The 27,953-nt window shown below is 38.9% G+C and overlaps 4 protein-coding genes across 5 annotated transcripts; 3 read left to right on the top strand and 1 right to left on the bottom strand.

The window, feature by feature from the left end:
* Window positions 1–606: 606 nt before the first annotated feature.
* On the bottom strand, window positions 607–13,459 carry LOC125887316 (interleukin-17 receptor A). Of its 2 annotated transcripts, XM_049574020.1 has the most exons (12): window positions 13,345–13,459; window positions 6,154–6,215; window positions 6,017–6,038; window positions 5,323–5,466; window positions 5,041–5,165; window positions 4,833–4,953; window positions 4,072–4,119; window positions 3,815–3,972; window positions 3,588–3,662; window positions 3,421–3,490; window positions 1,629–1,724; window positions 607–1,545 (listed from the first exon to the last, which is right to left on the bottom strand). In XM_049574020.1, the coding sequence occupies exons 4-12, from the start codon at window positions 5,378–5,380 to the stop codon at window positions 608–610; spliced, it is 1,689 nt and encodes a 562-aa protein (XP_049429977.1). In that variant the 5' UTR covers window positions 5,381–5,466; window positions 6,017–6,038; window positions 6,154–6,215; window positions 13,345–13,459; the 3' UTR covers window position 607. The 2 variants fall into 2 exon arrangements, with proteins under 2 accessions (XP_049429977.1, XP_049429976.1); XM_049574019.1 differs by lacking the exon at window positions 13,345–13,459 and having other exon boundaries at window positions 6,154–6,358.
* On the top strand, window positions 12,823–15,062 carry LOC125887837 (troponin I, slow skeletal muscle-like; the record flags this gene model as incomplete). Its single annotated transcript, XM_049574925.1, has 6 exons — window positions 12,823–12,879; window positions 12,993–13,124; window positions 13,201–13,290; window positions 13,383–13,553; window positions 14,260–14,350; window positions 14,448–15,062. Coding segments are annotated over 5 exons (537 nt in total), but the record flags the coding sequence as incomplete, so codon positions are not given.
* A 1,692-nt stretch (window positions 15,063–16,754) lies between these two features.
* Window positions 16,755–19,892, top strand: LOC125887838 (troponin I, slow skeletal muscle-like). Its single transcript, XM_049574926.1, has 7 exons — window positions 16,755–16,765; window positions 16,892–16,895; window positions 16,990–17,031; window positions 17,147–17,278; window positions 17,722–17,811; window positions 19,112–19,285; window positions 19,475–19,892. Exons 1-7 carry the CDS (start codon window positions 16,755–16,757, stop codon window positions 19,559–19,561), a joined length of 540 nt encoding a protein of 179 aa, XP_049430883.1. The 3' UTR covers window positions 19,562–19,892.
* A 3,479-nt stretch (window positions 19,893–23,371) lies between these two features.
* LOC125887839 (troponin I, slow skeletal muscle-like) lies at window positions 23,372–27,240 on the top strand. Its single transcript, XM_049574927.1, has 7 exons — window positions 23,372–23,382; window positions 23,516–23,519; window positions 23,704–23,745; window positions 23,973–24,104; window positions 24,200–24,289; window positions 25,373–25,546; window positions 25,645–27,240. The coding sequence occupies exons 1-7, from the start codon at window positions 23,372–23,374 to the stop codon at window positions 25,732–25,734; spliced, it is 543 nt and encodes a 180-aa protein (XP_049430884.1). The 3' UTR covers window positions 25,735–27,240.
* The last annotated feature ends 713 nt before the right edge of the window (window positions 27,241–27,953 follow it).

Consider the following 27,953-nt stretch of genomic DNA (forward strand, 5'->3'; position numbering starts at 1 on the left):
TGTTGCATAGAGACAATACACTGTCTCTTCTAGTTGCACTGGTGTGAACCTGCAGATTTTTAGAACAGTGCAGAATGGCACATTGCAAGTAGCTGCCTGTTTCAACTCATCTAGTCACAAATATTTGGTCTGAACTGGGCTTTACAGTACACTCCTTAAAATCAAGAATATTTGGGGGGTCAGGACCCTCAGGTTGGGAGTGGTATATTAAGAATGTGTCTCCTGAGTGAATGGATATTTAACATTAATGCAACATGCAAAAATACTGCAGAACTGATATTAAGACTAGTTGATACATGGAAGATAAAATAAAAACTATTAAAGAAACAACAAATGTGTTCAAAACGTCCACATATTTCTGTTTTTTTAAGTTCACATTGAAATCTGGTAACTGGTTAGAGACGCTACACAGATTTATCCGAGTCTTCTACATCCATAGGCCACATATCAGCTGATGACTTGTTCCAATATGATTTTAATATCTGCTTGTATCCACTAATGATTTCTGTCAGCAGATTTGTCTTAGATTGTGGAGCATGAATCACATCGGCTTTTGACAGTTTCATAAAAATGAAGATCTTCACAGATGTCTAAAAATGCAATTACATCAAACTTGCTGCATGTTCTCAGCATTAAAGGGGGTGACCTCAGCCGTCATGCACATTTGAAACTCTTCAGCCACGTTCTGTCCTATTCTATCTGCTGTGTAATCATTTTCTTGTGTTGTTACGTGACTGGTGAATATGGTTGAGGCAGGTCCACGATACGCAGTAAGGTTTGTGGTTGTTTTTGTATTGTCACAGATTTCAGCTGACTTTTCTTCAGCCTTCAACTCTGAGCTTTCCAGTAATTCATCTTCAAACCACTGTGGATGCTCCAGCTGGTATGCCTGAAAAGCCTCTATGGCGTCCCGCAGGGCTCTACCTGAGGGACAGTGACAATACTCGTCCTCTGAAAACCCTTTAATGTGATTCACTCTGCCGGGTTCGTGTTTCTCAGTGTCCAGGATTCGGAAAAAGAGCTCCTCAAACTGTTTCATCAGCTTGTATCGTACAGTGATGTTGAAAGGTGAAGGAACATCTTCTTCAGAACAAACATCATCAAAGTAAGCCACAATGTATTTCTCAAACGACGTCGATCGAATAAAATGGGGGACCACGAGGCTGAGGGCTGGACTGAGCATGTCGCCTACAGATGAGCGGGCGTCCTCTCTTAGAAAAACCTGTTTGTCACCACACATGGCTCTCCATTTAGCTTGTACTCCCCGTGAGCACAGGATTAGTATCTTATCTGAAGAGCTTTCCATTTGTTCTCTGTGCCAGTCCAACCACTGGATGCTTCCCAAAACTCCCAGTCTTGTAGAGTCCAGCAGATCCAGGACCACTTCAGTGCCACATTTGTTTGAGAGGAAGGCACAAAGCTTAAGGATGATGTTTTTGTATAAATGGTGGTCAAGGGAGTAGATGATGAGAACTCTTCTTCTCTCTTGCACTTGAAAACCTTGTGGTTGTTGTTTGGCAGCAGATGACGTTGTGTTTACAGGATCTGAGAGGAGGGTGAAGTCCATTGATTAATTATCAATTCAGACTGTTTTCTATCCAATACTGTGTATTTATAGAAAGGCAAACCTTTATGAAAGGCTCTCCACAGTAAATAACCAAGAAATACACCAATGATGAGCAGCTCCACGGTTGCCTTTATAGCCCAAGTCCGTGGTTGATAATCTAAAACAAATAAATACACACGATTAGATTAATACTTCTACAAATGCAAAAAGTGAATTCAAATATTATCATGCCAGTGATTCCCAGCCTGGGGGGGTTGACTGTATCGGCACCTTCATCCTACCTGAACTGTAGTCTAGTGACACTGATTGGGAGTGGTTTGTGTGTGCAGTGGTGTTGTGGGTGGAGGGAATTCACTTACTATGAGCCAGTAGCTGTGGGGCAGTTCTGATCGAAGACAGGTGTGATTTAGGTGCTTCACTTCCTGGGGTATTTCAAGGCTATTCAAGAGAAGGCTGAGACACGGGGTCAAACATGGGGGGATTGCACATGTGCAGTGTAACTTGAGCTGCGATGCTGGAGGGTGACAGCAGGGGCGCTAGGAAAAAGGGGAAGGATCCACTCAGGCGATCAAGGAGTGCGCTTGGTGCGGTCTCCTTGGACTTTTGGATGGCAGCTGCCTGAAGTTGTCCCACTTGCATCTCTGTCATTCTCACCCACAACGCAGGCCACCAGTGACAGTCCAGTAATAAGCTGTGAAAATGACATGCATGCACATCCCCTTTATTCCGCAGTCTCACGCCATCTACTGAGCCTTTGAGGAAGTGCAGACCAGATTTTACTGCACATGTGCAATCCCCCCATGTTTGACCCCGTGTCTCAGCCTTCTCTTGAATAGCCTTGGGGTATTTCAGCTGCAGGCTGCAAACACTGCTCTCTCTCTCTCTCTCTCTCATTCTCTGTGTGCTTTTAATTTGCAGGTGAAATGTCGCCATGGCTACCACCGAGCAAGAGACGTGGAAAAAAGTTCATACATAGCTAACGTTACCGTCATCAGGTTGCTTGTTTGTTAGCTAGCTAGCTCGCACTATCTGGCGTCTGTCATCTGTCCTGTTCTGCAAAATTGTCAGATTTTTCATATTACGATACCACGCCAGCTAGTATAACTATGCTGCCTCGTAATGTTAGCTGGTTAGATAGCTAGCTACGTATGTGTGAACGTAACTGATGGGGTGATGTAGTGAGTGGTATTCCAATTCCTAGGGAAAGATTTCAACCCCTACCTCTTGCTGCTTCATTTCGAGGGCCAAGGGGTAGTGGGCAATGGCTAGGCCCTACCCCTAGCCTACCAAAGGGCTAAGGGGTAGTGGACAAGGGGGGGTATTGGGATTGGGCCAAAGTCTGAAAAGTCTGAAATCAAGGTTTGCAAGTTAGACAGTGTGTGGCCGTCTAGTCTACAAGTTTTATTCTTCTCGTCCCTCTCCTGCGCACCTGTTTGAAAATAGATGTACGAAGTATTCCTTAGTTTTGCAGTCTGAAGTCAGCCATCACGTAATGGTTACGTGACAATGAAGGACAACTACAGAATCAATCAATGTGTGGCAAAAGTGGATCTTGGCCTGCTCTATTCAGTGTTTTTATCTATGTGAATGACCTGGTCTGTTGGTTTTGGAGAGGAAGAGACCTCTGCAGACAATTCAGCTTCTGCTAGGAACCTCCTGAACCTCCCTGAAGTTTAAGCTGGATGCAATCAGCAATCCCTACCACTAGATGCCACTTAATACGACCCACTGCACCTTTTAAAGGGTCACAAGCCAAAAAGATTGGGAACCACTGATTTACTCTACACACCATATCGTTGTTGAAAATCTATCACAGTGTATATGTATATTTATATTTAAAAAATCATACTTACACGGGCATAAATCGATTGATTTCTTGAGGCGCCGACAGTCATTCTTGCATCGAATAAAAAATGGCTGAATCTTAAAAACAAGGAAAGCTTTTGATGTTATATCTCAACATGTAAGTTAACTTTATCAACTGTTGGGAGTGGGACATTAAATAAAAAACTGAACTCACTGTTAATAACATTTTACACTGTGAGATCTGCCATGAACCAAACTCAAATGTCGCATTCAGCGATGTTGTGTTTCCCTGTGGAGGAAGGAAATGACAACATTATCACATGTGCATTTTATAGTAATTCATCCTAAACAAGCAGTGAATCATATGCGTAGTTATTCTACCATCATCATCATCATCATCATCATCATTGATCGTATAAATGACAAATTCAGTGTAATTACCTTTGAGACATTCTTTGAGGAATGGAAACCATGACTCTGAAGGGAGACTCTGTATCTCTCTGAATACTCTGCAGCCTCAAAACCCACAAAAATGGAAAATGTTTTACGTTCCTTATTCAGAGACACATCAGTGGTCAGGTGGTGATCCCATTGACTACCTGAAATATCAAAACAAGCAGAGCACAATGTCGACATAGTCCTGGATCTCCCACAGTTGACCGTTAAAACTCTTGAGATGTAAAGAATGTAAAATTTACCATTTTCCAGACATATTACGGCATTTTGGATTCTTCTGTCTCCACATCCTGGCCATGAGAGTAAATATTATAAGAAGATGATTAGAGAGCTTTAACGTTTGTTATGTACTGCATTTACGAGTACCAGATAACTCACTGAATTGTGGTAATCATTCTGAACATTTGAGGGAGCTCTTCAGATGCAAAAAGAGAGACGATTAGTTCAGTCAGGACCACTTTAGTCAAGGAAAACTTAATTTCCATTTGCAGTATTATATTTGGCAGCATGGCTCTGTTCTGGGGCCTCTCTGCCTTTCCTAGGCCTACACAGAAAAACTCTTCCACGAGCCTACATGTAAAGCCTGAGGCAGGGAGAGCAGCAGCAAAGACCCCCTGGAACAGAACAGAGCAGCATCAGTGACAAACAGAAATGACAAAGATAAGTCAGACACAGCATGAAAAGGAGGAGCTGGGGTGGAGGAAGGTTGCAAAGCAGCTTGCAGAGGAAGCAACAACAGTAGGCAGACCAGAGCAGTTTAAATAGGGTACCCTGAATGAGATTTGCCAATTGGTTGCACAGAAAGGAATCATGTGATCTATCAGCTGACTTCCTTCCATTAATCAGCTGTTCCATCAGTTGATTGGCTGTTTGAGATCACGCTGTTTCTTCTCTTTATCACTATAATCAATATAACTTATATGTAACTTAAATACTTATATAACTTACAATAAATGGCTCCCTGGTTTTACATGCAAATCCCAGGGATGTGGTGGTAACTCACCTGGGATGGTAATTTGCTTTCTTATTACATAGTCTCCAACGTCAGGTTCTGGCAGATTAATAACGGACACCCTGTATGTATGCTCAGGCTCCACTATGACTCCATTCAAGGAAAACGTCCACTGATAAAGAAAAACAAGTCTGTAACGTCCATACTGTCCACCACTGTTACAGCAATAGTTAAATAAACAGGTGTGTTACAGTCTTACCTGCTCGTTTTTTGGATTCTGCTGTTGGTTTGAGTTAAGTTTGTAAGAAAACTGCACACACATACATCGATATGTACTTTCATCCCTAATATTTATCTCTGATCCACGAAGAGCTTTCACACTTCCTGTGAATAGAAGATCATGCGTATTTTATATGAATTTTTCTCTGACGTCTTTGATGAAAGACTGGTTGGTGTACAATTTGCATTTGATGCATTTTAAAATGTGAGCTACAATAAACAATACTGTACTTTTAAAATACATAATCCTAGCATTACTTACCATCTGGTTTTATTTTCCATGTAACACTCAAAACAGGAACAGGCCCATGTTCGTCCATCCAGACTCCCACATGCTCAGGACCCCATTCTGGGTCAACAGGAGCATGTTGTCTGGGTGCGACCGGGTGTTTGTCTGAGCAGTTATCTGACATTTGGTAAAGGTGTATAAGTTATAATGTGAACTATGGAACACTATGGATCTAACATGTACAACAAATCACCATAATCCAGAAGCAGTAAAAACATAGCAGCAACCAGTCTTTTCTGGCCTCAAAGGAGAAACAGGGCATGTTTCTGACTTCAGCCTCAGCTTTTTAAGATGATCAACCTGAGGTTTAAAAGACAGGAAGCCAAATACCGAGATATTTGTAACAAGTGACAACCTCTAACTTCTTTCTCTGAGCAGTAATAACATCAGGAGTTTTCACAAATTGTGTGCCCCTAATGTCAATTTCCTCATGGTATCGAAAATGGTATCTACTGTAATATTGACATTTTAAAGGTACTGTATTGAAGTTAAACATTCCAGTATCATGACAATGATAGTGTGTGAGCAAATAAATATCAAATTAAAATGTCATATCCTGCACAAATCATTCCACCGTGCTAAGAATGAGACAAAATCTATGCTTGAGTATATAAACTGAGTTAGTGTTTGAACTTTATTCTACTGACTTGACAAATAAGATACTTACTAATTTTACAGTTGTCAAGACCCTGAAAAAAAAAAACAGAAGAAAGGAGTGACTTGATGAATCTACGACTGTAAATTCAAATTCAAATTAGTCTGCTTTTATAAGAGTGCTTGTTTTGTAACAGATTAAATCCTCACCAGCTGATTGCAGTCCAGCCGCTTGTCCAGAGTCCTAAGAGAAGACGACACTGATAGTCCAGCTGTCAAACAAAAACAAAACAAGGGAACATGGATCATTCTGCTGCAGCTCCACAACACAGGTTGAAAAGCATGAATAAATGAGAACAATAATCAACTCCAGTTAGAGGATGGTTCAGTGTTTTGTTTGAACAAATGCAGAGAGGTTCACTGTGATCTGATGTCAACCAGAGTGTTTCATATTTATCAGGCACTGACGTCTGAATACGCAGAAAGGATGCTCTTATCAAATGTGGTTTCTTGTTTCCACTCCTCTGCAGAGTGTTGCATGTGCTGCAGATACTGCTTTTTTAATCTGCAATTTTCTACAGAACTACGTGAGAACTAGAGGGTAGTTTTCCTCTTTATTGCTGTTTGTAGGTCTGTGGATTGATGCAAACTGCAAACCAGTATGTCAAAACATCAAACAGTCACTAGGGGGCAGCAGGGGCCAAATTAATAAGAGTGAAATGTCCAGTTCACACAGTTAAAATTTGGGTGGCTGGAAACAGTAAAATACTGTACAAGAAATTTGTCATATTATAAAGCGAAAGTTGATGTACCAAGTCAGAATTTGTTTACATGTCTAAACTACTTTTGGTAGGTATTTTTAGCTTTATAAGTCAGCCATCAGTAGAAAGGTAACAGGATATGAGGGGAGAGACAAACATGCAACAAAGGTCCCTCGTTGGACTTGAAACTAAGACGTGATTACAAAATCATTGTCTTAAATGTCCATAGGCCACTGGGACACCCCTTAAACCCCCTTTTAACATCCCATCTGACCTCTCATAACCCCCCAGGCATCAACACCTAAATATACAGACACCAGAACATCCTGGTCCAGAGGATCAACACATGAGGGCCCAGGATTACGACCACTAAACCTTCCACTATTCACTGCTTGGTTACCAGGGATTATATTCTATAGGACAAAAAAGTGGCTGTGGTTATGTGTTAATTCCTGTTGCTACATCTAGTTCTGAACACTGAGCTTCTGTATCACCTTACGTAACTCTAAGATAGACAGACATGTGCCACTTAAATCTGACCAGAATAGACTGTAGAGGCTGTGTTTGATCTCTGCTCTGTGGGTGAGTGGTGTCATGGGAATTGTGATTCAGTCACCATGGTGGCACCTTGATCCAAACATAAAAATACACCTTTATATACCAGAGCTACTGTTAGTCATGATGTGATCTGTTCAGTACTAAGCATTTATCAGCAGTAGACGAACAACTCAAATGGTTTATAATACACTATAATGTAGTTGTGATCAGATATAAGAACTTTTTTTGTTTTTGTATGTGTACCTGTTGACAATTAAAACTCCTACTGATGAGGCATCCATGACTGGTGAAATTCCTACATGCCTGAAATGTGCTTATGTGTCTCTTTCTTTTTATTTATGCTTTTAATGTTTTGTTTATAACATCAACATGCAGAGTTCTTGCCCAAAATTGCTGCTCGAGGGACAAACCAAGTATTTCTGAAATGAACCAGGAAAAAAGTTAACATAATATAACACAGGGGTCCTCAAACTTTTCAATGCCAAGCCCCCCAACAGCATTATCTTAGGGCCGAAGCCCCACTTTCGCAAAATGTCCTCTTTCGCAAAAAGCCCCTTGAAAATACTAAAAGGAGAAAAAAACAACAAAAGATTAAAAAAAAAACCAACTAAAAAACACCAGGAACAAAAAACCCCAACTTCTTATTATATTTCCTTACCTTTATTAATTAGTGTAATAAGAATTATCATTTGTACAAATGCATAATCTCACTATCTTACTATATAATGACGAAAACTCTGTCTGTCTGTTCCACGTTTTTCTCCTCACTGACTTGGTCAATCCATGTGAAATTTGGCACAGTGGTAGAGGGTCATGGGAGGATGTGAATGAAGCAATATTACATCAATTGGCCAAAGGGGGGCACTATAGCAACCAATTGAAATTGAAAACTTTGAATGGGCATATCTCATGCCCTGTATGTCGTAGAGACATGAAACTTTGCACAGAGATGCCTCTCCTCATGAGGAACAAATTTGCATCAAGAACCCATAACTTCTGGTTATATAGATTTTCTGCCATTTTGAATTTTTTGAAAAACACTTAAAATCGATCTCTTCCTAGGAAGTTTGAGCGATCTGCATGAAACTGGGTGAACATAATCTAGGGACCAATATCTAAAGTTCCCTCTTGGCAAAAGTTGGAAAACTTACTAAAACTGAGCTTCTATAAGGCAATGACTTTACTACTACTACTAATGTACAGTTTTAGCCCACTAACTATCCCACTATTGGCAATGGTACTACTGTACTTTCAGTAAAGCAATCGTACTATCAAATTCACAAAAACTCTGTCTGAATACATTGCTCTTCTTAATGGGTTCAGCTGATTATTTAATCTGCAATTTCCTATGACCTGTATCCCAAACACACACCATGTGAAACTGTACGTGGGCAACTGTGCACTCAGTGGGTATGGACTAGTAATAATAGTAATAAAATTCCTTGTATTTCAATAGGGTCATCACACCACATAGTGCTCAGGCCCCAACAATAACAACAATAATAATAATAATAATAGTAATATAATAATAATAATAATAAATGATTATCATTTATTATTATTATTATTATTTGCTGAGGGCCCACTTTGAAGATCACTGATTTAACATACTAGTAATAAAATACAACAAATTGCCTTCATAGAGTTTAAACAGCCTGGGATTTGCACCCATTTCTTTACAGGTAATTAATGTTTTATAAGACACTGTTAGCACTTGTTTATGTGTGTAATCATGTCATGTTATACCGTCTTATTAAGCATTGGTTAACTGTTTATATGACAGTTTCAGATGCATCATAGGAGAAGTTTCAATCGTTGACAAATACTTACAAAAAAAAAAATAAAGCTTTTTTGTATTTGCTAACAACTACATTAGAGTGTATCGCTTTAGCAACTGAATCCCAGCCCCAGGGTTCATAGTAGGCTAGTGGCTAACAGCAGTGTGGGGTTTAATCCGTGTAACTGCAGCAACAAAAGTTTGCTGATCCAGCTGGGACTCGGTGCAGTTGAGAGGAAAGTCCAGGATCACACCCCTGGTGCTTGGTATTACTCTGGCTAAATATGAGCTGTGACAGGGAGTGAAGTCTGTCTCCGCCGAACCTCCACTGCAAAATGTGTACAAGAGAAACACATCATGTGAGGACTCTGTTGTGGTGTATGCCGGTTATCTGTTGATGTTAACATACGCCATTTCGTAATGTTAGCACACTGTTAGCGTTGATCTAATGAGAGGAAAGGCATGGGAATGTGCATAATGTCAAAAAATCATCCTTAGACCTTTACAGAGTCAGTCTACGGGCTGTTATAGGCAACTGAGAAAGTCGGGGAACGCCTCAGTTTCAAACTTACATTACAACCTGGTCACCCACTGGCAATAAAAAATTATTAATACATGTACAAGGTAACATGCAGTACCTTTAATTGATCCCGTTCTTTGGTTTTTGACCAAAAACCTGCAAAACAAAGGGCATTTCCATCCCTGCACCTATTAACTCTTTAAAACCTGACTTTAAAGGGCACCTTTAAAACAACCAGTCATTGATGTTAGCCTCTGCCAGTACACCCCATGACGCATACTCAAAAAGCAGACATGCTCAGGGCGCCTGATATCTGCGGAGCGGATAAGTCAGCTGTCAGTTAGGTGAGGGACGTGTGAGGTGTGCCCTTCTGCATTGCAATCACATGAGACAAATAGGTCACGGGTTGAGGGCAAATTAAAGAGGGTTGCGCTGTGGCTGCAGCGATTGTCAGGTGGACAGGGGGTCTATTTTAGCGAGCCATTCACATGAGACTTTGAATACATAAATCTTTGACTAATAATCATGAAGTGCTTTTTGTTTTCCTGACTCACTACTGTCACTGCCCTCTCTGATTTCCTCTCACCTTCAAGGTAAGTTTCATATAATCAACCAACGCTATTTACCACAAGAAGATAAAAGTCAGTCAGATTTATTATAGTCATTAAAGGGCGCTCTTTAATCTGACATCGCAAGAATAACTTCTTGTCCTCCTGCAATTTAAGTCTCCACAGCGATGTGTTTGTTTAGGTAAAGCTGAGTCTGGCTTTAATGTAGGAAGTAATGAAGACGGTCTATCAGCACTCCCTTGATACATTTACCGTGGCTGGTATTTATATGAGGGAATTCCTGCTATGTGGCTACTTTTGTCAAGGTCTTAAAGTAACTTCTTGAGCGTGGCTCTCAAGCTCTGACTTCTATGACACCTCAAGTTTCTCACAGATCTTTTGATCCTCTGAGTGAAGAAATGTAACCCGAGGCTTGAACTGCCTGCCAAAGTATCGGTGGCTGGTAAGAGGACTCTTGACCCCTCGATGCGGCCGAAAAGCTGGTGTGATAAGTGATGATGACTCGCTCGTATGAACTGGCGACCTCCTGGGTGGAGGGACGCTGTGGGCTTCATAAAACCGCCTGCTGCTTGGCTTGTTACCTTGACATTCGCACCCTGTCAGGCTGGCTTTATCTAAATTGGATATATTACTGTGTCGTGTCAGAGGTATTGACCTCACCTATATCTGTGTATTGGTTTATAATGCTGTGGTTAAATTAACTAAAAATAGGAAGTATTGTATTTGAAACGTCAATGCCGCAAAGAGAAGGTCAAAGAAAGAGAGAGGAAGAGACAGGGGAAGAGATGTGGAAAACGAGATCTTCCAAAATAGAAAATAAGCCATGTTGTCAATCCTGGAAGACTGTGATTGAGAACGTTTTAAAATGTATTCATTTTTCTAATTCTAATTACCCTAACATACTCAACAGGTTTGGTGTTGTCTCTTGGCTGCCAAATCTTTCTCTGGCACCATCAAGGCCACAACAGCTGCAGTAGCATGGTGGCAATGTGGCTAAATATAGCTGCGTAACAGGGTCCTCATTATAACAATAGAAAGGATTATCTGGTTCTGAGGGAATACTCGTATCTAAAATGTCCCTGAGGACAATAAAAACTAGTAAACTGTTTATTGGATGAATTAATCTGTCACATTAACTGTAGACAATACTACTGAGACTTAAGTAAATAATCATTATGATTATTAGTACTATGTCTAGTCTGCAAAACTATGAGAAGTGTTAAAAACACATGCAATAAACTTTCTTTCTGCTCCAAAGGCACCGAAAACTGCAGACATGTCTGAGGGGTGAGTATTATCTTACAAATGGAGACACAACTTTATACGCTATTTGTATATCGAATAATAACACATCTTTATATCTTCTGTCTTCTTTTCTGTCACATGTTGATGAAGACCGGTGAGTTGATTTCTTTTCTTGTCTTTAAAGATGCTATTGAGAACATTAGCCACTAGATGTCGCACTTCCCCTTAAATTGCATTCATGTCACCAGGAAGCACAAGTGGTTGCCACTTCGTTGCACAGCCTGCATATTTCATGGTTGTGTGGAGAGACACTTAGGCAGACTCAGTTTTGTCAAGTGATTAATCTTTTGTGGTAATGAATTTACTTTAATCTAATCTGCCTTCTCTTAAAATATTCTAACTTTATGGTATTATTAGGATATGGGTAGCTAACTCTAGCTAGCCTAAAAAGTTCCACCCTTATTGGTTAAATGTCTCATCATATTTGGGAGGGAGAAAGGCCACTGATTTAAACCATAGGCAAGGAAAGAAAAGTACCACCCCACAGTAACTTTGCAGCGACAGCACAGAGTGCTCCAGGGATGATGTTTTCTGTAAGCTGACGCAGAAGTTGGCGTCCCCCTGGTTCCCTTGTCAAACAACCTATAGGGTTTTTCCATTGGATTTTGAATTATTGCGGAAAATAAGCTCTGTAGCAACCGAAGGTTACGATACTTACACATTTTGTTCTGCAAGATGATCATTATAAATGAACACCACTTGCTTAAATGCAATCGCCAGAAGTAAAAAGCTAATGCTAATCTATACATTAGCTACACCACTGTCGGATGACTTAACATTCCTAACATCCATTCAGCGTGTTCGGTGTGATGACATTCTGTTGTCTCATTTAGCCACTTGTTAGCGACCCCTTTTTTTAAGACACATAAATGTAAAAAAAAATCGTAAGTGGTGTGATTACTGACATATTTTATGTTGTAGAGCAAAATCTCTTAAGCCTGTGTTAACCATAGACCTTATTTCAGGCATCAAACCTATTCAGAAAACATTGTTGACTTCAAGACTAGGAAAGCAGGAGTGCTAAAACGCTAACTCATCTCTAGGTTTTAGGACTTATTCCTGGGGCAATCCATGAGCTCTGCAGCAGGGACAAAGTCTGCACACACACAGTTACATGACATGTTATCTGATGACTATAACGGATTTACCGACAGCACTGAACCATTTCAGTGTTGGTGTAAGTCTGGTGTACATTCACCTAGTGCTATCCAGGGCATACTTTGAACTGACCCCTCCGCCCACAACTTGCAACTACAAAGACTTTTAATCGCTGACGATACGGACATACCACGTGAAACCCAAGTCAATGTATTTTTGGCTCACGAGCCAATTGATTCATTCACATTTAAAAAGCTATACTAATGACTCAATTTGATATACAATGTATTCTTATCCTTCACACAGAGGAAGCCAAAATATTCAGCAACACGCCGGCTGCATTTGAAGGTAGGTCTCACAGACCTTTAGGCCACATGTGAACAGTATTTAACAGTATGCCACACACTCTAAGAATGCCTCAGTTTTCATCTAGGGCTTATTGACGCCTTACTATCTTACAGTCCAAACTGCTGAAGAAGGCTGCTTCTATGCTCGTGGCTGAACGTGAACAGAGGAAACAGGAGAAGGAGAAAGTTGTGAACGAGAGCTTCCCTCCTCTGAAGTTGTCAGGTCTGTCAGTCCAGGAACTCCAGGTACCGACACAGCAAATCATGCCTATTCAATCAGTATGATTTTACATCATCTTGACTGTTTCCTTTCTCTTCACAGGATCTTTGCAAAGAACTACATAAAAAAATTGATGTTGTAGATGAAGCTCGTTATGATCTGGAGGTTAAGGTTTCCAGAAATGAGACAGAGGTACAGTTAAACTCAATCAGGAGCTCACAAATAATATCTCAGACATTCACTGACCTGTCAGGATGTTGACACGTGTGATGTTCGTTGCACAGATCCAGACACTGAATCAGAAGATCATTGGGCTGAAGGGGGCGAGGAGGCCCAGCTTAAAGAGGGTGAAGAAAACTACAGATGACATGCTGGGCGCATGCACCGACAACTCCAAACTCATGAAGGCTGATTTCAAGGCCAACCTGAAGACAGTGAAGAAGGAGGAAGAAAAGGTAAAGCTGGGGGCTGAGACAATCATCCACAAAATAAGAAAGTGCATCAAAGGGACAATCTAGATTTATAAATCTAGATTGTTTTGGTGTGAGTTGCTGAGTGTTGGAGATATCGGCTGTAGAGATGTCTGTATTCTCTTGAATATAATGGAACCAGATGGCACTCGGCTTGTGTTGCTCAAAGCACCAAAAGATAGGTTTGAAAAACTCAACAGCAATGTCTCTTTTCAGAAATAATGTCCTGGTTATTCAAGATAATCCACAGACCTTGTTGTGAGCAGTTTCATCTAGGAACTATTTTCCGTCTACCAAACTACACCCACCAACTGCTTCCCCACACAGAAGGAAGTGTGCATCTACTGCTAGCTCACCTAGCACCACTAAGCTAGCTAACATTATGGCTCACCCAAGGAGTACGCTGTTTATGTTTACATCTCACACTGACACAGGCGTCTTGTCCACGAGAAGTTGCACTCTTCCTTCTGCGCAATGATACAGTTGGCAGGTTAGTTCGGTGGATATTATCATTGAGAGAACGCAGACATCTCTACGGCTGATATCTCTAACACTCGGCAACTCGAACCAAAACAATCTAGACTGATAAATAGTTCTACATTTAAGAGAAAAAATATGTATGTTTGTTTTTTTAATCTGGGGTGAACTGTCCTTTAAAAAGTAGATTACAAACAATCTTTTATCTTTGCAGAGGGAAGAAGTGACTGACTGGCGTAAGAATGTGGAGGCCATGTCGGGTATGGAGGGCAGAAAGAAGCTGTTCAATGCTGGACAATAAAAAGGTGCTACATTAGCAACACATCATCTTGCCTAAAGTAAACCTTACAATGTTCAAGGTTTTTTTTCAAAATTAAATCCCTTTGTTTGTCTTTATTTCAGAATCATCATCCAAATTCAAGAAGGAGTTTCTAAAGCTAGTTTTGTATAGACTGAGGCAGAGATTAAATTAATGCACCATTTAGATTATGCCATGTTAAAATAGTTTTAACTTTGATTTAATGTAAACATGTATGTAAAATATACTACTGAATGCCACGGAAGACAGGGTGTAGGTTTCATTTCAACACTGGGGGGGACACATATGAAATGGGGGGTTTTAGTGGGCTCTCCAAAAGAAAAATTTGAGCATCAAGCACTTAATTTCCCACATTCTAGTGAATTTTTATGCACAAATCTGTGCCTTTTCTGCATTAATTTATAATGTAAATGTCTTTGTCAAAATAAAAGTCCCCTGATACTGCATTTTTATATTGAGGGGTTGAGGGAGATGTGTCTCCTGCACCCACCTCCTGAAATCTGCAGCTATGCATGAATGTATTAAAATAAATTGTGTAGTATACAGTACACTTTGTATACTGAGATTGTGCTAAAGAAGGGCTTATTAAGCTTTATGAGTTTGTCTTTTAAAGTGCTGTATTTGTATTACACAGATGATGGCACTGCTTCACTATCTGTAATACATGTGATGCTGATTAAACAACTTTACTGCTTGGCTTCTTTGGTTTACTCAGATTAATGGATTTATTTTTATTCTATTTAATAATTACCTTAATCACTACCTGTCACCCCCTGCTCTTGGTGTAGAGCAACGGGAGCATGGTGGTAAAACTGGTGCTGGGGGAGCTCATATAGAAGTGTGGTGATATACAGTAAACTAGCTGTCAAGACAGAGGAGGCTATTTTGGATGGCCACTCACAGAAGGCACAAGGAGCCATTAAATCTAACTTGAGTTCCCCTCTGGTCATTTCAAGACAGCCACTGCTCACCTCAACAGGTTTTCTGCAGAGATTAAAAAAAAAAAGGTATGTTGATTTTTATGATGATGATGATGATGATGATGATGGTAATTTGGCTTTAAAGTACATAAGAGGATTAGACAATTTCACCTGCTGCATTTATCTGGAATAATTTAAAGAGCAGCAGGAGCCTTGTTAGGCCAATAAAAGCATAAACATGAAAATGCAAGATTTAACAGTTGCACAGGTTAGGTTGAGTATAACAGAAAGTCAATAATCTCTATACATCTGTAATACTGGACATGCATCATTTTAACAGGGTTCCTACAGCTTAGGGCAAAGTAGATTTAAGACTTTTTAAAAACTTTTTGATGCCACTTGGATGAAATTTAAGATCAAGTTTCCAATAACCAAAATTGATTAAATAAAAGTTACTTAGGGTCAGGGACAAGTTTGCTCAGAGTGTTTATTGCAACAGAAAATATGACTTTTTTGGTTATATCAAAAAGTTAGATGATCTACTTCAAATGCTAAACATAATTTAGAGTTGAAGACATTATCAGAAAATTATCCATTTGGTCTGCTATGAAAAAAAAAACCACTTCATTGACCCAGATTCAGCAATTTTTTCAGTAATTTTTCAGTATTTCTAAAACAAATAGATATTACCTTTTTTTTTTTGAGATTTTACAACGCACTGTCAGGAAAAAAAAGATTTATGATATCCTACTTCTCATGTCTTAGCTTTTTTAAGAATTTGGAAAGATTGATTTAAGACATTTTAATACCAAATAAGGCCTTATTTTTAGATCAATAAATTAATTGCCCTTTGAGACTTTTAGAGCATCCACATGAACCCTGATTTACATCTTGTTACATCCTCTTATTGTTTAAATTAACTTATCAAATAATTAAAATGGCAACGTACACTTTACAGTAGCAGCAAACCATACAGTTCTCAATAATTTTAACAAATGCTGCAGGGAAATTGTTTCTATTACACAGAATAAGATTATAGTTTTGTTACATATATGTTTCATTTGGCAAAAACAAACTCTGAGTCTGGCTGATTGAAAAAATGGATCGACTCCAGCTGGGATTAAAATAGAAACATCATTCAAACAACCTGCAGCACTCACACACGCAGTGTCGCTAATTTAAAGGCTTAATGTTGGCATGTTACCATACCGAGATATGGATGACTAACTTGGCTCAGTCAACAAGAGGTGGATGCACAAAGCATACAGTGGTAGATAAAGATACGGCTTCATGAATCACAAAATAACAAAATGTTGTACTTGTAACTGTATAAAATAATAAATAGTAATTTTGTAAAATGTTTTACATTGATGTTAAACAGGAAAAATACGATTATACTGCATGTATGTACTGAATAGTGTGTTTTTTCTGACTTTATTATGACTTAATTTTTACAGACAAAAGCCAATCATGTCTGAGGGGTGAGTTTTTCTAATTATGTAAATCAGTATTTGTAAAATCAAATCACGTTCTTTGGATCTTTATCATGTTGATACTAAATCTTATCTTGTTTCATTCACTTTCCGACGTCATTATGTCCACCACAGCCAGGTATGTTATCTAAAAATATCTTAATTTAGATATCAAATGTATTTTTGTATAACTGTTGCTACATAAAACTTTTTCTTTGCTCCTTTTTTTGTAGAAAAAATCAAAGATCTCTGCATCTCGCAGACTGGCTCTCAAGGTATTGTGTTTGTCTTTACTGCAACTTATAATAACTCAGCAAAAATAAAACGTAATGACGCCACCCACAAGTTCCCAAAATAAGAGTGACCATTCTCATTTTCTTATTTGATTAGACCAAGCTGCTGAAAATGGCAGCTGTGATGTTGGAGAAGGAGAAGGAGGAAAAAAGGCTGGAGAAAGAAGCAACTTTGGGTGAGCGGGTCCCTCCCCTTCAGCTGTCTGGTTTGTCCATGCAGGACCTTCAGGTATGTGCAGGTCACAGCGTGAGCCACCAATCACACCACAATCAAACTACATGGTTGACATGCTCCGTAAGCAGGCATCCCTCTGATGTTCATAGATGACATGCATACAGTATGTTCATATGCAGGAGGTGCATAAGAGGAGAAGGGCCTTGACGTCTACATTTTATATTTTGGGCATTTAGATGCCATTATTATTTAAAACAACCTTTAATAACTCATACTATTATTACGTCACACATTATATACACAAGTAACCACTCAAAATGAGTGAAACAATTAATAGAGTAGTGATAAAAGACATCAGGCTTCGGGTTGTAATGGTTCATAAATAACTAAGAAAAAATAACATTTGAGTTTGAGATGTGAACAGGAAGCCGGAGGATTACAGGGCTGTCAATACTTTGCTCAGTAAATATGATAGGACTCTTTCTCTGTGTCTGCAGGCTCTGTGCAAAGAGCTGCACCACAAGATCGATGTCGTAGATGAAGAGCGCTACGACATTGATGCCAAAGTGGCCAAAAATAACAAGGAGGTATGTTTATGTCTGTTTGTATTAATTTAATCTACATGTAGATTTAATTTTGTGTTTACCTCATAGATGTGTTCACCATTAATTGATCAAGTAAACAAAATTGTGTTTTTACATTCAGCTTTATCATCATTGTGGGAATACTTATTCAGCACTCACACTATTGGACGGGTGTTTATGTTTCAGGCAGGAAGAAATACTTTGTAAGAGGTCAGCATATCACAGGAGTTACAGGACTCCTTTTCCTGAACGGCTGCCGGTATTCTCTGGCGGCAATTCACCACAAAATCAAACAGCAGCAGCTTTGAGTGGCCCCTGCAGCTTTCCATAGACACTGCATGGCAGCTCATTGTGAACCACGCTCCACAACTGCTTGGTGTGTTTTTGATGTTAGACAATTCATCTCCACTTCCTGCTCTGGCAGTATTACAGTTTAGCCTCCAGCTTTTCTAGCAATGTCTTTCAGTTCTTAGCTTCTTTAGGTAATGCATCAACCAGGTGGTGCTCACGATGAAGGCTCTGGTGTTGGCTGGATTTGCAAAATAAAAGCCCCTAGTTGGTAAGAGGAGTTCACAGGGGCCCCTGGACAAGGCTGGATCTTCTAAATACAAGTCCCCATGAATATATTAGTTTAACCAGAGGCCCAGGCAAACTTGATTTTCAAAATAAAAGCCTCTAGATGGTAATTTGATCAAATTCACATTTTCAGATTTTCAATAGTCTTTAAATCTTCAATCTACTCCACTTAGAAATTCCACTACTCTCCAGGCTTTTATCTACTGACTTCACTGAGGCTTTGAACAGGTCATAAAGCAATTATATTGCACCCGTACATTTTTCAGCTACTACTTTCGTATACTTTCAGCTACAGAGGCCATTCAAATGTCAAAGTGTTGTGCTTGTTAAGAACATTTATGCTTGTAATTAGCTTTTTTCCACGTCATATACTTCAAGTACAAAACATCCCCTTTTCAGCCCTTTAAGTTGAAAGAGAGCTTAAAAAGACTTCTAATGACCTTGTCTACTGTATATATTTGTTTTACTGACTGCTCGTCTGCTTTTTATTATGTTGTTTCTTGTTTCTGGTAAGCAGAAGACATATTTCCACCCCTAGTGGACAACAAAGATATAGTCTATTCTATTCTATTCTATTCTATTCTATTCTATTAGTAAATCTTAGCTTCCACCTTTGACAGCATTACAGTCTAGCCTTCAGCTTTCCTCGCAATGAATTTAAGCTCTTAGCTTCTTCAAGTGGTCATGTTGCAAACTTTTTACTCACATTTTAAATTGTTTCCTGCAGATTGAAAATCTGTCTCTGAAGATCATTGAGCTGAAGGGTAAGATGAAGCGACCTGCTCTGAAGAGGGTGAAGATCTCAGCTGATGCCATGTTGGGAGCTCTGCTGGGCGCTAAGGTCAAAGAGTCTGTGGACTTCAAGGCCAACCTGAAGACTGTGAAGAAAGAGGAGGAGAAGGTAAGTGCGGCTGGCAACTATAACAGCATATAGTTCTTTAAGTTTTCAAGATTATGTCAAGCTGGCTTGACTCCTTGTTTTAAACTCAGATTAAATTTGAATTATAGCGCAATGTTTTGGTATTGGTCATGTTATTTTTGGGGTGTGAAAGTACAGTATCACTAAGAATTATTTTCTTCTTATAAACAGAAAGAGGAGGTGACTGACTGGCGTAAGAACGTGGAGGCCATGTCTGGTATGGAGGGCAGGAAGAAGCTGTTCAATGCCGGGCAATAGACATTATATTTATTGACATTTCTATATATGAATGCCATTTTACAACAATTAAAGAAAAGTATGTTCCTTTCACAGCTCACAACAGTAAATCAAGAGTGTATGCATGAGTGTGTACATAGACTTCACATTTACAATATACAAAAATATTCAGAATTAAAGAAATTGTGTATATTTTGCATATGTTGTCGTGTTGTTGTAGTGTTGGCACTTTTATAACTGTCTACACTTTCACCACAGATAAACTTTTAGTAAGATTTACTGTGTGTTTTGATCTTGAAATGCCTGGAGAAGATGGTTTACGTCATGACAATAAATACTTCTATTCAACACAGAGATCCAGTGCTGCACTTTTCTTTTTAAATATCTACTTTACAATTCACTGTACTGAAACATAACATCAGCCAGACAGTGGTGGCAGTTCCAGACTGTCAACAGAAGCAGCTGGGAACAAAATTGTTGAATCATCTTTGTAAATCAAAGCAGACGTAACAGTCACACTGAACACTGTGAACATCCAAAAATAAGAGAGTTCACAGGTTCAGGGCTGCAATAAAGCCCTCAGAAAGAGCAACAAAGGAACAGGCTGAGTCACAGCACCAATCAACACTACAAGAAAAAAATTATATTGAAACATAAAGCAAAATAATAATAAAAAAAATGCTGCTTGGATTTGGTGACAGAGAGTCTATGGTACAAATTGGAAATATGAAGTTTTAGAGATGAGGGAGTTTAGTTTAAATTTTATATTTCTGTCAGCCTCAGAGTCGCAGATTTCGACAATTTTTGACAGTGACAATTTCTCCTACTTGGTGAAAAGAACTAGAGATGTGTAAACAAAAAAATGTTGGTCCAGAATTCAGCCACTCGCATCATTACTAGAACTTCCTCCAGAAATCATATCACTCCTGTTCTTCAGCACCTTCTCGTTAGATATTGTACTGATTTCAAGAGTCTACTTCTCACCTTTAAGGCCCTTCATAACCTAGCCACTCTGTATCTTTCTGAATTCCTTCATATCTACACACCCTCCTGTACTCTTAGATGCTCTTCTGCAATCCAACTCACATCACCATCTGTCTGCTTGACTACCTTTTTCAAGCTCGCATATTTAGTCCGATCTAATGATGACATACACATTAAAATTTGATGACTTTATGATGATGATTTTACCTACTTTTTATAATCATGATTTTTGTCCAGTTATTTTATTTACTTACTACTGTATATTACTGATCTGTTTGACTTTATGATCTGTGGATACATAGGTGCTTGTTTTTAACTGCGTCTTGTAAGGTGCCCTTGAGAGTTTTGAAAAGCACCTAAAAATAATAATAATTATCATTATTACTATCATTATTATTATTGATTTCAATATGATTACAAGGCTGGCAGTGGAGGTAATCAAGCACAAACAAAGTCATAAAGTTGTTTTCCTCTTCTAATCATCATATTGTGTAAATGCAGCATAGCAAGTAAGATAAAACTTTATTTATCCCATGAGAAATTACTGTGCAGCAGTTATCACACAAAGTAGAAGGAGAGCTAATATAAAGAAAGCGAATATAAAAGTCTAAGATAACATTATTAAGGCGCACACAAGTGTAAATTTAATACCAAAATGAAGTTACCAGTATAGATCATAAAAATATACACAGGTTAACAGTAGGGACCAGTCGAGCAGGGTTGCATTATGGGAAATGTAGGCTCCAGTGTTCTTGGAGCTTGACTCATTAGACAGACTAACAGGATATCCCGGCCTCTTCTGCGTAAGTTTTTCCTTTCCTAATCTGTCGTTCGTGTGGAAATGCAATACTATATCACTTGAATACTCCTTTAAATGAAGTAATGCAAGACGTGATCTAAAATTACTTGACCTGAGGTTTGTAGTCTACTATTCTTGTTGAACTGTTCGCCCCCAGCAATCCTTAGGTGAGGGCGCGAGTCACAGCCCTTTGAGCCATCTGACTCCTTGTAACAACAATGACACGGACTGAACTCTGACTGGCTCAGTTTCCAAACCATCAAGTCCCATCAAGTCCAGCACCTGTCCTTGTTCCTCTGCACCTCTAAATAAAACATGACTAAGTTTTGGCTTTGCTCTTTCTTCCAAGGTGGTCCTGTAATATGTTATCGGACTATAATAGTCTGTCATCACACACATGCAAGGGAGTGGTGGTGTCTCTGCAGTACAATTGATAGAGGATGTGCACTGAACATGATAATACTTCTATACTTTTGGGATGATGTGGTTAAAGTAAGGAAATAGCTCGATTTGAATTGATGCAAGGAGGTAAAACAAATCATTTTAAAGCTGTTGTTTCATTCAATTTCAATGTTTTAATCTCAGTTTTGTGTCATAAATCTGCGTAACACTGGTTTTGCACTAAATTGTACATAGAATTGATGCAGCCACTAGAAGTTCAGACATGTGAAAGGGTGTTAAAATCTCTTCACTCTCGGTCAGTGACACTGTTAGATGCCTAAAGCTGGACATCTTAAAAAGGTCAAGGATCACACTTGGACTGTGCTATTTGTTCTATAAATAAAGGGGGAGAACAAGTAAATACTGTTGATTTCTTCCTTCTGTTTGACTCCTTAACAACTTGATTCAAACTCCAACAAGATGGCCCCTGGTCAAATGTGAATGCGTGACACTGACCCTGCATTAACGTGGGTCAGTGGGTAATGTCTCTTTAAATTCTCACTGTCACTTCCAACAGGTGTTTTCCAAATAACACAAGATGCCCAAATGTTTAAGCCTATAAATGAAGTTTTATTACCTCCTTTCCTGCGTGATATTGTCGGGATGCTATGTGCAACAGTAAATGTCACTGTTGGTGGACGGACAGGGGTCTATTTTAGTGAGCCATTCACACACTGACACTATAAATCTGATTTTTTTTCTCACTCAGAAAGTCGATTGCTGCCTCCCCTCACACGCACTTTTCATCGGTTTGGAGGCTCAAAGAGTGGTTCGGCTTCAATAAGGTAGAGTTGCTAATTCTGACACTTCATGAATAAAAATTAACCTCTCAGCATGCTATTAATTTAATACAATTACTAACAGTTAACTAAAAGGTTGTTTTTGAATAATGTTGTTACTGATATTAACCTCAAGTTGAACGTTGTCAGTTTACATGCCTGTGGATTATCTGGCCATTCACCTTTTCTGTCACCTATGCAGAGACTCTTGTGAGTTATGTTAACACGTCCACTGACCCAGCACATTGGATCTTTACATAAGTGCTTTTAAAATTATAGTAATTTGGAAAGATTTACCTCGTACTAATAAATGTGTATGAAACAAAAAGACAAAGTCTGCACACAACCTATTACTGTATTTAATTTACTTGTAATATCCATTAAAATTTGTAATAATATCAATTTTAATTCAACTGAATTTTCATTTGATTTCCACATGAATGAGGTAAAAAAGTTTATATTATTTTTTGATTGCATGTCTAAATAAAGTAGCCAAAATGTGAAGTACAACACTACTTTGATTTTTTTATGACTACTTGTTTGGTACATAAGGAATTGCACTGGGGGGAACATTTTGGGTGAACAGCAAATAATGTTGTGCAGCTTTAACGGGCCAATTAATATTTGGTATGTGGAGTGGATGAAATACTTTGACCAGGGAGGTTTAAAAGATCATCAGTCGTCAGTGCACAGCTAAATTGAACAGGTGTTACAATTGAATTGCATGATGGTTAGAATTTCACAAGATTACAGTTCATTTTCTGCAAAGATACTTTTCAATATTTTTTTTTTACTTTTCCTATTCTAGTGGGGGAATTTAAGTCAATCATGGCTGAGCTGTGAGTATAACTGCCTTTGATTTATTTTAATTTGTTCATTGACGGCTTTGAATATAATGTATAAGTATGTATTAATATTTATGATGCAAATATGTTGATGTGTATTTTTTCTCTGTTGTTAATGCACCAACAGACCTGTAAGTACAAAGTATATTCAATAAACCCTTTTTCAATCTTCTACTTATCTAATAATTTAAATATAAATATATATATGTATATATATATATATATATATATATATATATATGCAAAAGTATTGTGCTAAACAATATAAAGTAAAAATAAGTGGAAGGTATTTAATGTTTTTATTGTAAATTATAGAGAAAATCAAAGATCTCCTCGTCTCGAAGGCTGGGGTTGAAGGTAAGTACTTTGTTTGAGATGGGTTTTTTTTTAAGTTCTATCTATTATGAAGAATTTAACAGGAGACATTAGATCTACTGTTAAGTGGGTTGCTAACTGAATTGTACATAAAGTTTATGTGCATAAATATATAAAAAATGATAATCATATTTTAACTTTTAAATTTGAACTTTTGTTCACCTACATCAAATGACAGGGAAAAAAAATCATATTTTTTTTCCTCTTAGATTAGACTGTTGGCAACCGCTGCTCAGATGCTGCTGGAAGAGACGGAGCAGAAGAAGAAGGACAAAGAAGCTGCTCTTGCAGAAAGAGTTCCTCCTCTGAATCTGTCTGGTCTATCTTTGCAAGAACTTCAGGTATGTAACTTTAATCAAATCTTCAAATACACTCTCTGTTTGAGTTTATTATTAAGTTCAGATAGCAGTGGGAGATGTCTTTTACTGTTTTACAGGATCTTTGCAGAGACTTGCACCACAAAATTGATGTTGTAGATGAGGAGTGGTATGATATCGGTCTCAAGGTGTCCAAAAACGACAAGGAGGTGAGCTGCTGAATACTGAACAGGAAGTGATGCATGTGGAAATGTTTTTTAAGCTATGGCATCCCAGTGTCTTTGAGGACAGGGTCACAACTTAGAGGAGCTGAAAGTGAACAAGCACTGCCTCCCAGTGGCTGCAGGAAGACATAACAGAATTTTATCCATAAAGCCTGTTACAGCTCACACAGTTTACATTGGTGTTTTCAGTTTTAGCAGTAAATTCAGATGAAACTGTAAATTTGAGATTTGCCTGTGAGCACACAGCCTGCTCTTTTGTAATCCATGACATTTCAAATATAAGCCAAGAGTCACATTATTTAACTGGCCTAGACACTAAGTATGGACTTCTAATTTGTCTGGAGCCAATTATTACACTGGTATAATTAAACACAAAAGCCCAGAGGCCAACAGTTACAGTCTATATTAGGGCTTAACCAACAAAAAACTGGGCCAAAACTGGCTGTATATCAAATGCAGGGCTACCAAAAGTGACGCAAAACATCTTGATTGCCCCCTGGTGGCTAGCTGCAGTATAGGCCATACTAAAATGTCAGTACAAGAGGGTTTTTGTCATTGTAAGTAGTTCTTATCACACTAATGGATGTTCAAATGTTCACTTTTCTTTTGAGTTTGGTTTGAATTGGTATACAGTATACTATACTTCAACGCAAGTAAGTCCAGTTGCCTACGAAATAGCACTTATGATTACCATGACCTGGATGACTGAGAATCTTCACCGACATATACTGTATACAGTTATCCAAGACAAACTCTGATGAATTTAGGATTAGTTTGACAAAATAACGTTAACTTAAGGTCAACTTTTTAATGAGGTTTTAACCACATCTTCATCTGGGTAAATTTCACAAGCTGAAGAAGACTGCAAGATTTTATTAAAAGCACCAGGAAAAGAAGGTCCTTAAGTTATTTACATTAAATTAAAAGGTTAAGAGTGCTCATAAATCCATATGTGAACTGGTGGGGAAACATGTAAGAATCTTAGGACCTTCCTTTTACATTGTGTTCATTAAATAAACAAAAAGCAGTGAGGTTAATGTGGTGTACTGGACTGACTCCCCCGACCAGATTGAGAACATGAACCTGAAGATCATTGAGATTCAGAGTAAGTTCAAGAAGCCAGCTCTGAGGAGAGTGAAGATCTCAGCTGAGGCTATGCTGAGCGTTCTGCTGGGCTCCAAACACAAGGAGTCCATCGACTTCAAGGCCAACCTCAAGACGGTCAAGAAGGAAGAGGAAAAGGTAGGCCTGGCTTCTGCCTTAGGGTCTCCCAAACCTTCAGGCAACAGCTATTTTTGGTTCAAATGATCTGTTTCATCTTGGCTCTATGTTTCCTACAGAAGGAGGAGGTGACTGACTGGCGTAAGAACGTTGAGGCCATGTCTGGTATGGAGGGCAGGAAGAAGCTGTTTGACGCCTCCGGCAACTAAAGAAACACTTACTATTGTTAAGGAGATCTTAATAAACTCTTAACCTTACTTACTATCTTAACTACCATATTAATTTATAAATTACAGATTGGACAAACACACTTAAAACTAGGACAGTGTTGCTTGTTATAGCTTTATTGAAATCATGAAAAAGTTTATTTACAGGGGGACTGTAGGCATCAGGTGGTCTTTAATGGTTTGTTAAATAGAAAATTTGAGGTACACTGATTTTGTGATGAACTGCCAAGTTTGGACTGCAGACAAATCAAATTTGTTCCTCAAACCCGATCTTTAAGACAGACTGTCCACACTGTTATTTGCAAGTGATCGGACTCTTGAGTCCAGAAGGGACGAACCTATCTGCAGGGGTTGCTGTGGTAACAACATGGCATCAGTAACTATGCAGCTACGCTGATGATGTGGCTTTCCAGTGCAGAAGCATGAGAAATGTGACCTAACAGGAACAATGACTGTTTTCAAGATGGAAAAAAAGATAAATAAAAGACCAAAGATGTTCAGTGTATGATTTATCAATATGGATTTATTTTACTGAGTCTCTTACAAGACACTGCAGTTCAAAGTTAGATTACAAAGCTTCTGGAAGGGATAAGATCGCACTAGAGCCTTCGCTGGAACTGTATGAAAGTAAAAATTAGCTTCTGGGCAAAATTAAGTCCCTCCAAAACGCAAGGTGCACTGCACAGCCTTATTTTTAAAAAATTGAATGCCACTAGTGAACAAAAAAAACACACGCTTGCTGCACCTTTTTATTGTTGCCAGACAACCATGGACTCCCCTCCTTATTCTAACCTTCCTATTTTAATTTATTTTAGTTATTTGACAGTTATTAGTAGCTAGTTTCTAAAATGTTGGGGCAGAGGGTGCTTGCTGTAGCTCTGGTTGAGGATGAGAGACTGTCAGCACAGGGACGCAACTTTTGGGCACAGGGATATGGAGGGTACATGAGACCCTAAAAAAGAGGGTGGAGTACCACCAATTGGTCCAGGAGCTTTGCCTCCATGACGGCCGTTTCCAGGCATATTTTAGGATGACTTTGGGGCAGTTTGATAACCTGCTGTCTATCGTTGGGCCGTATAGCTCTGTGCATCCAGCAGCTCCTACCACCAGTTTCTCCTCTATTGTTTATCAACTGTAAACTTGTTGTCGTGACTACCACAGAAGGCCCATCTCTCAAATCATCTGATTGGACAATGGGAAAAAAGATAACAAAAAAGAGATTACATGGGGCGTATTTCCGCTCTGAGGTAAAGTTTTTTTCAACTCAAGGAGTTCAGCACACTCTGGCAAAAATGCCAGGCGCATAAAGCGCTGAAACATGAAGCACGTTGCAATGCAAAAAACACGAGCAAAAAGCTTCATTCTCATTAAAAACAACTACAAAAAGGCACCTCCAGCTGCTAAAACACCTACTGTGTTATCAGGGCCTAATGCAGCCTTCTAGAGATATTAAATGTTAGTAATGTTATGTGATGTTTGACATCATCAACCAACCTTCTAAAGTGTCCAGTATGTCAGATTTTCTTTCATCAGTCCTGTTCAGTGGTTGGTGGCAAGACAGACTCGCAAAAGCAGCTCAGCTGGAAAAGCTCTGTGATACACTGATGTTGCAAAAAAGACATGTTGAAACCAGATCAATCTGGATACAGTATGGATATGCCAAATAACAGATTTGGGTTGACAGTCAGAACAGGGCCTGTGATACAGTGACTGTTTGCAGTAGTTCTCGTCTGCAGCCTTGTGATGGCAGCATAACTCTTTCAAACTATCACTCAGACACTTCTGGACCTACTGTATTATACTGTCCCTCGTAAATTAACAACTGCTGGTGTGTTATCTGCTGTGATAAACTGCCATCTGGCTTATCAGACACTCAAAGTGTACAGCCCATTAAAGCTATGATGCTATTAATTAAATAGTATGATTGCACTCTTTGTTAGGATTATTGCACTGGGACTATGTTATCTTCACATTTGGTTTACTTGAGACAAACATGAAACCACCAATGTTCTCTCAATAAAAATATAACAATCCTGCTGTTGTTCTCCTTAACTGTGTGACTGTATGTGGGATCAACTTTAATTTCACACACATAATATTAAATTAAAGTTCCGTCAAGCTTTTCCCCTGTCTTCCTTAGCGAGGAGACAGAGGACGCTAAGAAAGCATCACAGGTGGACAGTCCCACTAAGATTTCACAC

Source organism: Epinephelus fuscoguttatus, linkage group LG4 (genome assembly GCF_011397635.1).
Source record: "Epinephelus fuscoguttatus linkage group LG4, E.fuscoguttatus.final_Chr_v1".
Classification (NCBI taxonomy): Eukaryota; Metazoa; Chordata; class Actinopteri; order Perciformes; family Serranidae; genus Epinephelus; species Epinephelus fuscoguttatus.